This window comes from Meles meles, chromosome 16, assembly GCF_922984935.1.
Source record: "Meles meles chromosome 16, mMelMel3.1 paternal haplotype, whole genome shotgun sequence".
NCBI classification, from domain to species: Eukaryota; Metazoa; Chordata; class Mammalia; order Carnivora; family Mustelidae; genus Meles; species Meles meles.
The window spans coordinates 27,520,058-27,531,769 of NC_060081.1; the positions used below are offsets into that span (position 1 = coordinate 27,520,058).

Consider the following 11,712-nt stretch of genomic DNA (forward strand, 5'->3'; position numbering starts at 1 on the left):
TACAGCTCTGAGCCGAGTCCTGTCCACCGCCTCCTCTTGTAAATTACGTCTTATTGGCAATCAAGTCCACTCATTCATGTACTGTTTTTATGGCTGCTTTTGTGGGGCAACACCAGAGTCAAGCAGTTGTGACAAGGACCCCACCCCATCATCCTCAAAGCCTAAAATATTTACTATCTAGCCTTTTTACAGAGAAAGGGAGCCGACCCCTGCCCTAGTTCATGGTGAGTTTCCTGGTCATGGCTTGTGGGTTCCCCAGAGTGAGCATGAGACCCCCAAATATATGCTTTTGCTTACGCCCTCCCCAAAATCAACTACCCAGTCAGTCTGATGATTGGATGATTGCATATTTCTGAATGGATATAAATGCGAGGTAGCCAGACACCTATTTTATATCTAGAGTGCAGTAAACTAGTGCTGTGGGGATTTACCAAACTCTCCCTGTCAGTGTTAGCAAACCCTCTCAGCTTGTGTAACACCCATGAATTTTAGACCAGCCACGTCATTTCTAGAAGCACTGGTGGGTTGTCCTTAGTTAATATCAGTGGACTAAAATGGTCCCCTGCCAAGAGTTCTTTGGCTTTTCCTGTAGAGCTATATTGTATCTCAGTCAAAACACACACACACACACACACACACACACACATATTTTTTTCTCTCAGTCAGTCTCCCTCCCCTGTTAATGAGGGGGAAAGAGCGGAGTATGGATTTGAAAAAGTCCTTCAGAGTTACCCAAAGTAGCATGTGGTCCATGGATTGGCCACCAGTCATCAAGCATTGACAGATTAGCAACTAGACAAGGAACTTGCCCCCAAAAGTGAATCAGCCACATCACTAAGGATGCTGTTTAGTTGAGCTGGGTTTTGTTTCGTTTTTTCATAGTAAGACTTTCTTGACAAAGGGAGCAGAGTATGACCCTTTTATCAAATCTAGCTTCCCAGTATCTTTACTCAGCTAGGTTCTGGAAATCTCATTTCTCTCTGAAATTCATTTTGTTTGGAAACTTCTAAATGTAGTTTTTCTTCATATTTCCCCCCAAATATATTTCCACCCCCCAGTCCTACTGTCTACTTGGCAGAAACAGTCTGGCACAATAGAAATAACATAGAGTTTAAAGTTAGACATATACAAATGCTCATTCTTTTTGTGTGTCTGGGAAGACACTTAACCTCTCTGAGCCTATTTTCTTACCCATATTAATAATCCTCTCTCTATGGATTAAATGAGAAAATAGTTGCAAGATAAAGCACTAACACTCTTATGTGCATGGTGGTTGGTACTCTTCTTGAACTCAGGAGTCATCCAGACATGTCTAAGCCCTTCTCTGGGCACATGGCAGATGGGTCTCCCACCCAGACCCACATCTTTTCTCCAGGACAAGCTCTTCACGCTTTTTAGCCATTCTTCCTTTACTCCCAATTTTTTTCAGGGTTTTTTCTTTTTTTCCCCTAATGGAAAAAAAATAAGTAATATTTAAATGGATTTTTTTTTTTTTTTTTGAAAGAGAAGTTAGATAAAGTCAAAAAGTATTGCATGGAGAAGATTTTCTTAGTCAGCAAAGACCACTTGTACTTTCTGATCATTTTCAGATTAAAAATGCATATTAATTACATATGTACTGATATACATGCATGTTAAGTGGAAAAGCAAAGCAGAATTGGCAACACTTGCTTTATGAGCATTTACTTCTTAGTTAATGACTAACTTAATGAAATGCCAGTTATTTGGCTATTAAAACTAAGCTGCCATTGGTCTTTTTTAATAGTTGCTGCTTAATAAAATTTACATGTGTGAACAGAGTTCTTCTCTGAGATTTTTTAGAGAAAGAAAGAGATTGGGTGTTACCTAGCAGAGCTCTTCCTTTTTCCCAGAAAAGGACCTGTGTGGCCAAGGAGTCAGGAGACCTGCCCGTGGCCCTGTTGTTTAGCAGCAACAGGGGCCCGAAACTCATATTGTCCACTCCTCAGTCCAGTGTCCTATGTCACCATGACTTCTTTGCTAAGACCTTCCTGCTGCAGACTTTCTAAATTTAAGCCTGCTTTTTTTTTTTTTTCTGCATCACAGACACAAATTGTTGTCCACACACTGTGAGAGCATTTCCAAATTTTGAGTGGCTGCATATACTTGAAAATCTGCATTAACCAAACACTGAGTATTAAGTCCTTTTGCAACTTTTAGGCCTTTCTCTAAATCTGTTTCTCAGTGAAGTGCTGCTTATACAGTTTGAGAGGAGTGGAGCCCGTCTCCCTTCTCTGTGGCTCTTCAATTCTGCTTATCTAAGACTGAGCTTACCCTCTGGTGGCCATACCGCCCACCTGGCCTGTGGCCTCTCCCTGGTGCAGTGATGTCTGTGGGCGTTCTGTGACGTGCACCCCTTCCTAAGGGCCGTGTGCTGTCCAGGTTCCACTCCCTGCCTGTGGCACATTTGCTGCACCTGGGGGGCTCAGCCGGAAGTGGTGGCTAAATGCCTATTTCTGGGCTTGGTGAGCCATTATAAATAGAACTGATGAGGGCATGTCTTCTCTCTTTTAAAGACCTTCTTAAATAGGAAGGCAAAAAAGAGCCAAAGCCCAAAATACCTTTAACTCTGTTTTTCCACCCTGGGGGTTCTATTTTTAAAAATTGTTTTGGTACAGAATCACAATTTCCTCGTATCCCTAAAAGAAAACTAAACCAGAAATAGAGGGCACCAGGCGGGAAGGCTAGGGGTGGGGAAGAATGTGAGGGCAGAAACGGGATATTCTGAGAGCTGAAAACCTGGGACACCGGGTGGAGCAGCCTTTCCTCCAGATGTGGGAAGTGAGCCACACATGGCTGCACAAGGATAGAGGTGTCCTTTGCTCGAAAAGGATGGGGGCCTCTGCATTAATAGCCAGGGCAAGAAGCAGGATGATAGGTCACTTCTTGGGGGCCATTCTCTCCCTGGGTGATGGAACAGTGATGACTTGCAGTTGACTCACAAAAGCTTTTTTGTCATTTTCCTCAAAAGGAATAATCTTAAACTTTTATGAGTACTGTCCCCAGTAGGTGAGGGAGACCAGGCCTACCTCAGTGGTCCCCAGGAGGTCTGCTGCTTATTACTGGAAAAGCTTCAAGCCAGAATGTTGGAGACTGGGGTGGTTCCAGGCAGAACTCGGTGCCAGTCCTGGGCCAGAGCTTGAGCCAAGCAGAGTTAGGAGATGGAGAGGGGGGTGGGGAGGGGGAAGGCGGGGGACACGGGGCATTCGGGGCACATAACTTGCTAAACTTCTAGAACCTCTTAACGGTCTTCCTCCTCAAATGACTCCTTCCGGTGCCCAGGAGAATGGAGCGAGGCCCTTTACCCCCTGCTGACCACCCTCACAGACTGCGTGGCCATGATGAGCGACAAGGCCAAGAAGGCGATGGTGTTCTTGCTTATGCAGGACAGCGCCCCCACCATAGCCTCATACCTGAGCCTGCAGTACCGCCGCGATGTGGTCTTCTGCCAGACGGTAAGCCCCGGGAGTGGCGCGCGGGAGCCCGCGGGCCCCTCGGCCCCCAGAAAATACTCTTGGGAGATCCTTCTCACTTCAAGTTGAAAGACACCAAGGATGGCCAACACTTTCTCCTGCCTGTGACTCTTAAGTTTCTTTAATAGGTCTAGATTTCAACCCGGAGGGAGCAATCCTACTTGAGAAGTATATGTTTAAGAGAAGGTCTGAGTCCACGCTTCTCCCCCGAGGTGGCGGTAGGCACTGGTGGCTTGTGCGCATGCTCTGCTCCTGCCCGAGGCGTGCGGGGTTCCGACCCACCCAGGCCTCCTGGCCACCTTTCGTCCCAGGAAGGAGTTTAGTGAGGCAGAGAGGGATGTTGCTGTCAGTGCAGTATGTGCCTTAGTTCTGCTGTTCGTGCTAAATCACAGCTGTTGCAGTGATTTGGGAGACTGGAAGAACTCAAGTGAATGTCACAAGTTTAGCAAGTGCCAGTTACCCCATTAGCGACGTGAACAGTGACAGAGGGTCAGGCTGGCTCTCTGAGGTTCTGGTGGCCCATCCCCTCAGAAAATCTCCCCTTGAGGTAACTTGCAGGGTGACTATGTTCTCTTGCACTCTTTGTTGTGGTCTCTTCAGTTTCCAGCTGGAGCTGGTCTGGATCTGTGAGTATATAGGCCCTATTCACTGTGAGCAATGAATTCTGGGCTTCTAGAAGGTTCTAGCCCAGGAGTAAGCCCAGGCAAGTTGGCTTGGAAGCTGAGCCCAAACCAAACTCGCCTTTGGGAGCAACAGGAGCAGGAAGCCTACAGTGCTGTGCAGCCTTCCATGGCTGTGCCTTGCATGGTCTCAGAGCCGAGCGCCCCCCCACCCCACCCCAGACGGAGGACGGGGAAAGGATGCTGCTGCAGCCCAGCCAGAGCAGCAGAAGCAGAGAAGCTCAGGGCCAAGGGCACTGCACGGTCTGGGGACCACTTCGTGAGGCGGTGTCTGCCCCCCAACAACGGCCCCGCCTCGTGTCTCCCCCACAGCTGACTGCTCTCATCTGCGGCTTCATCATCAAGCTGAGGAACTGCCTGCATGACGACGGCTTCCTGCGGCAGCTCTACACCATCGGGCTGCTGGCCCAGTTCGAGAGCCTGCTCAGCACCTACGGTGAGCCCCCAGGGGCGCCCCCGGGATCCCGGTATCCGGAGCAACGCGGACGTGCGTGAGGCCCATTCTTCCTTCCTGAATGTTTTTCTGATGACGCACCCAGCTCATGCTGATAAAATAAAGCCAGACATCATCGCAGTATGTCAGGACCAAGCAAAAGTCCTGCATAGTTACACACACACCGCTTCGTTTGTTTTCTTGGTGGTGGTGGTTACATTCAAAGATCTTTCTAGTTGAGGAGGGATGATAATTATTTAAGCAGTAATTTCTGGTGAGGCACGTGGGCTGTTTCTGAATTAGTCCTAAGAAAACACTGCTGCTGTGTGTCTCAGTACACGAGTGTTGGTGGACTTGTGAGCCCATTTCTGCAGGCACTACCTTGTTAGAAGGGATGGTTCTGGGTCAAAGGATAGGAATATTTTAAAACTTAAAATAGAGATTTTCAAATTGACCTCGAAAAAAGACTCTTCTTTCTACTTTCATTTTCTGTTTATTTCTTCTGAGAGGATAAAAATAGGTAATTTTTAAAAAAGATTTTATTTATTTATTTGACAGACAGAGATCACAAGTAGGCATAGAGGTAGGCAGAGAGAGAGAGAGGGGGAAGCAGGCTCCCTGCTGAGCAGAGAGCCTGATGCAGGGCTTGATCCCAGGGCCCTGGGATCATGACCTGAGCTGAAGGCAGAGGATTTAACCCACTGAGCCACCCAGGTGCCCCCAAAATAGGTGATTTTTTTAAAGAAGTATTTGTCCATCTTTGGAGTTACAAGACATCAAATAAGTGCCAAGCTCCACAGAGTGGAAGGATCTGGCTACGTCGTGCTCTGTGGCTGTCTGTCCACTTCCAAAGTGCCAGCTCTGCCTCCTGAGCTTCTGTGCATGCGGTTTGCCTCCCCACACTGTCCAGCCCCAGGAGAGGGCCAGGAACGTGGTGCATGTCTCCACCAATGGCATTGATGAGCATGGCCATGGGGTTTCAGTAGCAGCATTTCCCATGGAGAAGTGAGTCTGCTGGTGGAGAGGCCCCCTCTGGTCACAGCCACACCTGACCCTGTCACCTGCCATCTGTAACCAGCTCTGTGGCCGTGCTGAGCCCATGGGAAAAGTGGCAGGTCCCCTTTCCCTGACAGCCTTGTGTCCCTCTCTTGCATCCAGGTGAGGAGCTGGCCATGCTGGAGGACATGAGCCTTGGAATCATGGACCTGAGGAACGTGACCTTCAAAGTTACTCAGGCCACTTCTAATGCATCGACTGACATGCTGCCTGTCATCACGGGAAATCGGTAGAAATATTTTTTCTAATCCTCAGAACTAACACTGTGTTTTAATTTATGTTCTTTCCGTGTGACGTGCTTTTCGTTTTTGTTTTGTTGTGTCTCATTCAGTTAAAGACATGGATCATAGTCTCCTACATTAATTTTGCAGACCGTTAAAGGCTCACGACCAGCACTTGGGAAACAACTGAGCCAGACAGCCCAACAGGCACTCATGTCGAGGCCAGCTCGGTTTTCCTCTTCTCCCTCGCCTCTGCTCCTGCCTCTCCCCTGTCACAGTCCTCACCCGCCCTCTGCCTGTCTTCCTGTTTTGCAGGGATGGCTTTAATGTGCGGATCCCTCTGCCGGGCCCGCTGTTCGACGCCCTGCCTCGGGAGATCCAGAGCGGCATGCTGCTGCGGGTGCAACCCGTCCTCTTCAATGTGGGGATCAACGAGCAGCAGACGCTGGCCGAGAGGTGCGGGCCCGGCTCTCACAGGCCTTGGGTGGGTGGAGTGGTCACTGACGTGAGGTAGAAAATGGCCTCTTCAGGCTGTGAGTGCTGCAGAGACTCTGCCGGCCCCCCTTCCTTCAGCTGGCATTCTTGAAAGGCCGCCATACACCCAGCCATGTGTATGGTGCTGGGGACACAAAGATGGGTCATATGTGGTCTGTATAGGGCAGGTAGGAGAGAGATGGGGGGGCAAGGATGAAGATGAATGCAGGGAGTGGGGGTCCTGATGGGAGACCCAGGAAGAGGTCTGGGAGGGCTTCCTAGAAGAGATGATGGCTAAATTGAGTTTTGAAGAGTAAGTAGGAGTTAGATGAGGAGGTGGAGGAAAGACTTATCATCTCAGGCCAAAAAGCCTGAGCAAAGGCAGGTGCAGAGAAACCGTGTGGGACTGGAGGCCAAGGCCCCAGGCTGGGATGGGCAGTGGTGAGATTAGAGGGGCCTATATGCCAGGCGAGAGGCTTGCCTTGATTTTCCAAAGGACTGTGTCTTGTAAACTCCCTCTAGGTTGCCCTGCCAGACAGAGAGAGGAGTCACATGTGCCCATGTTCACAAGCGTGTGTGTGCATGTGTGTGTGTTGGAGAGGAGGAAGGTTTGGGCATGTGTAATGACCTTCCACTAGTATGTGAAAACCTTTCCTGTCATCATTATATTCATGCAGCATATGTGTTTTAGCATAAAAAGGTATTTAACGGTACTTGCTGTGAAGGGAATTTGGTCTCGGGTGATGTGCTCTCTTCCTTTTGGGCCTCTGGAACCCAGTGGTCAATACCTATACTCCAGAGTCAACTGATATTGACCGCTGGGTTCCAGAGGCCCAAAAGGAAGAGAGCACATCACCCTAGAGACCAAATTCCCTTTACAGCAAGTACCATTAAATACATCAGTTGATTGCGGAGTATAGGGTCACCCCCACTTAGTGATGTGGTAGGGCTGGTGGGAGACATCAAAGAGGTTTGAGTGGGGCAGGATACAGTCACATCTACAATTTAAGTGGATCACTTGCTCATCACATGCCAAAAAGCTTTGAGGGGGACAAGTATGATGAGGTTGTTGGAAAGGGTCCAAACCAGAGGCGGTGAGCTAGATCAGGCAGGGGTAGTACAGACGGAGAAGGGGCAGACTGAAGGACTGTTTCAGTGGTGAAATGGAATGTTTGGTCTTCTGCTGGGCAGGGCGGGATAGAGATGGTGAAAAGGATAACAGACATAGGCCTCCAGGGTGGTAGTGAGTGTGTGTTGGCACCCACTGAGCCCAAGAACCAGGAGAAGGGTCATGCTCAGGGACAGATGGAGGCTGGCTTAGGCTGGTGCCTCCAGCCCAGGAAGCAGAGACCACTAAGGCATGAGCAGAGCTGGAGGAGCCCACATCATGAAGAATGGACAAGATGCTGGCAGGGGTTGTCCCAGCGAGGGCATTAATGCTCCCTGCGTCCAGCAGCTGCTGGTCCTGGTGACTGCAGGAGCAGTTTCTGGAAAGGGTGGAGGCAAGGCCATGTTGCAGCAGGCAGAGGGGCAGGTGGAGGAGTTTAAGACAGATAGTAGGCTATGGGGAAGACTTGGTGAATGCCGGGTCTTGCTCATTCATCTGCTTTTGGGACATTGTTCCCTCAGCTCATAAATAAGCCAGCTCACTGTGTCCCAGGACAGGCCCCGAGGGAGCAGGTGCCTAGGGGAAAAACCATTGCAGGCATCAGGGTGGATGGGACTGTAATGGACCTGCAGGAGGGAGTCTTGCCTGCTGAAGGATGATGTGGAACCACAAAGAGGCTAATGTGCTTGGAGGTTGCTCAGTGGGGCAGTAGTGGAGCTGGACTGGGCCTCCAGGCCTAATGACCACCTTGCATGCCCACCTCCGGCCTAGCCTGGCTACCTGAGAGGTGCACACAGGGTGAGCCTGTGTGGCGAGAAGCATGCTAGGGCCTCACACATGGCCTGGGAGGACTAGCTAGTCACGTGTGGTTGTTCAGCTGACACAGAGACTTCCGCTTCGAGTACAGGACTGGATCATCACCCCCAGCCAAAGCCCCATTGCTGTCCCCTCTCGTAAGCAGCTCCAGAACGGGAGGACACAGGGCCTCTCTGTGAGCAGCCGTGAGGGAGCTTTCTACGCATGCCACATGAAGGTCTGGGACGGTGGAGTTCCATTCAGCTTTGAGGCACATCCCTAACAAATGTGCATGGTTTCCACTAATGAAATGGATTTGAACAAGTCACCTACCGGGTAGCAATGGCCTGATGCTTGGGAGGAGGGACGTGACTTAGAGTGTAGCTGGGTGCTGACCCTCGAGAGAATCAACACCGTTAGCTTCAGTGCAGTTAAGCCCATGTGGGAAGGAAGACCATTAACTCATGGTGTCCCTGTCTCACCTCCAAAGGTTTGGAGATACCTCTTTACAAGAAGTTATCAATGTGGAAAGTTTGGTGCGGTTAAACTCCTACTTTGAGCAGTTTAAGGAAGTTTTGCCTGAGGATTGTAAGTATTTCTCCACTCTGGGTAGGTTTCTTTTTCACCTGTCATCTGTCTTTTGTCACTTTGGGTGTCAGAGCCTTTCCTGCCGCTCAGGCTGTCTGCTCACCCATCCGATGCTCCCCCCACACGTATGATTACCCCCTTGCTTCCCTGCCCCCGCTCCCCCCCATCCCACCAGCAGCCTGTTAACCTGCTCGGACTCTGCCTGGTTTGAGGCCCCAACCAGAGACGGTTCTCTCAGGCTGTGGCCCTTGCTGATTCTTCTCTGGCTGGTTGTCTTGCCACCTGAATATGGCGGGGCTTTCCCACAAGCTGTCCCAGACACTGTTGTTCACTAATGGCAGTGGCCTATGTTGTGCTCCTGTTGTAGGACAGGTGGGATCAGAGAGGCAAGGCCCCACTCGGCCGCGCACTGGGGTGAGCTCTCCGTGCACCTCCTTCTGTGGCATGTCAAGTGAGATCTGGGCAGATACTTAGTGCTGTTTGGGTGTCCCCAGAGGCAGGAGAGAGTGACAGCAGCCGTCACTCTGCTAATAGCCTTCTCTGTGCCCCGGGACTCAGGCAGGGGCGCTGGGCTCACCATACTAACTGTACATGGGGAAGTCTCTCCTGATTTCATACTTGCTGAGCACCTGCCCCAGGTAAAGCGCCATGGGACCCAGTGAAGAGTGAGACTTCTGTTACCCTGCCTGGTTAGGAATGGGCTCCACCTCTCTGTGCTGGCACTGCCCTAGCCTTGAGCAAAGGAGGCAGACTCGGTCCCTGGGTAACACCAGTGTCCTTCAAGGGGGATTCCTGAGGGGGAAGATGGGAAAAGGCTACATTCGCATTCCCTGGTCACTGATGTGCCTGGTGCCCTGCCATGTTCTGTGCACATTTCCGCCCTGACTCACCGTGACAATGCCATGACACAGGCGTCAGTATTGGTTGCATGGAAGGGTTGGCCTGGCTCTGAGGCTCGGGATTTAGACAGTTGACAAAGGTGTCCCTATTAGGAGATGCTGTGTTGCAGGGCACCTTGGGGCGGGCTGGGGAGTTGATGTTAGTTTAGTTCTAGCAGGGAAGCAGTGCGGGGAAAGCCTTCAGGGATTCATCTGGAATCAGCAAGAGTATGCTGTTTAGCTTGGAGGAGGGGTGCAGGCCGCTGTGCATAGCGTCTTCTTCTCCCTTCCATTTTGACCTGGGGGTGTGGGTAGACAGGAGAGGCACGAGGGGGAGTTGCTCTGGGAGCATGCGACCTCGCAGTTGCATGAGACGGTGCTGGGGACGAGAGAGCTGTAGGCAGATGGTGGAGGGGCACAGGGCCTGCGCTGCTCACGGCCACATGAGCTGGCAGCTTGCTGATGGGCAGGGGGGCAGGGCTGGAGCGTGAGGAGAGCAGCCCAGGCACCAATGGCCTTGTGATATGGGCCACGGGCGAGGCTAGGTGGGGCACATGTGTCGCCACCGTGGTCAGCGGCACGGGTGACATGGGGCTGTCTTATGGCTGAGATCACTGTGTGCGAGGGGAAGGGGCTGAGGACAGGGTCTCTGGGGAAGAGCCCTGTATGGAGGTGGCTTGAGAAGAAAGGGCTCAGCAGACAGGTGGGAGAGAGTCCTTGCAGGCAGGAGAGCAGCAGTGTTACCTGGGTGCCTAGCGGGAGTGAGGGAAGGAGTCCTTGGTGGCTTCTGAGGCATAGTCAGTGTGGCGAGGGCTGCAGCCAGCTCAAGTAAGCGACAAAATGACACTGCCTTGATGGACCAGTCTGTCCCAGAAATCAGCAGAGACGTGAGATGGTTAGAGACATGAGATGAGCAACAGCGGGGAAGGAGCTAGAGGAACCCTGACTGTGAGATGCAGGAGCAGCTGAGGACTACAGACCAGGGGCGCCGTGGAGAGGGGGACAGACAGGGTGCTCACGGCAGGTGGCCTCAGTCTGCCCAGGGAACCGCAGAGGTGCCGGTGCTAACCACACACTGGAACTCACTGGGAAGCCTGGGCCGTTCTGCCTGGGCTCCACCCCAGAGTGGTGGGCATCGGGAGTTCCCGAAACTCCCCAGGTGGCGAGGGTTGAAAGCCGTAAGTGAAAGGGTCCCCTGGCACTTCAGCTGCAGGTCACCAATACCCAGGCTCTCGGGAACTCCCAGGTATTGAGGTGTCCTCACATGCTTTAGCAGTGAGCATAGTTGAAAGTGACAGATTTGTCAAATCCTTGCACGTGCTAAGCTGGCTACATACTTAACCTGGATTATCTAATGTGATCCTCATAGCAGCCTTGGGGGGTGGACCTGGTTTCACACCATTTGACATTTGAGGACACAGAGGCAAGAGGGCGAGTCCCTGAGGGAAGGAGCCCGGGCTGACTGCCACCAGCGCCCACCTTCCAAGTGCTGCAAGGGTCAGAGACAGTAGAGTGCCCAAGCTCAGACTGGAGGTTTAGAGTCTTCTGCAGGGCCAGACCCCTGGCCAGGGCACCACGAAGGGGAGCAGGGAGGAGGGACAGAGGCCATGTGGAGGACAGATGAGTGGGCATAGTGAGACATGTGGTCAGGAAGTGGGAGTTCTGTGCTTAGCGTCTTGGAGGGCAGCCTCTTTCCAGTGATGTGAGACACTGGGAGATCTGGCTGGTGACGAAGGGCACAGAAGGGTGTGGCCTATAGGACAAAAGCAGGCCAGGTGTGGGCCTCTCCAGGTTGGACCAGTAGCACTGGACCACAACCTAGGAAGCCGGGGGAGCAGCAGCCCATTGCACCTTCAGCCCGAGGAGAATCGGGGCTCTGTGAGGCCGAGGAAATGGGGCACAGCTAATGATACCCCCAAAGTCTGCTCGGTTCATTAGTGGGCAGGTGTGCACTGACTGGGGCTGTAGGGGTGGCAAGGGAGAAGCTG

At 51.8% G+C, this 11,712-nt stretch overlaps 1 protein-coding gene across 16 annotated transcripts in view; it reads left to right on the forward strand.

Moving 5' to 3' along the window:
• Positions 1–11,712, forward strand: part of INPP4A (inositol polyphosphate-4-phosphatase type I A) — a 130,900-nt gene that overhangs the window by 103,282 nt on the left and 15,906 nt on the right. For all 16 annotated transcript variants that reach the window (XM_045980623.1, XM_045980629.1, XM_045980632.1 and 13 more), the window contains 5 exons: positions 3,301–3,473; positions 4,484–4,607; positions 5,763–5,889; positions 6,197–6,337; positions 8,749–8,846. In XM_045980623.1, coding sequence (XP_045836579.1) covers positions 3,301–3,473; positions 4,484–4,607; positions 5,763–5,889; positions 6,197–6,337; positions 8,749–8,846 — 663 coding nt within the window. The remainder of the gene's footprint in view (positions 1–3,300; positions 3,474–4,483; positions 4,608–5,762; positions 5,890–6,196; positions 6,338–8,748; positions 8,847–11,712) is intronic.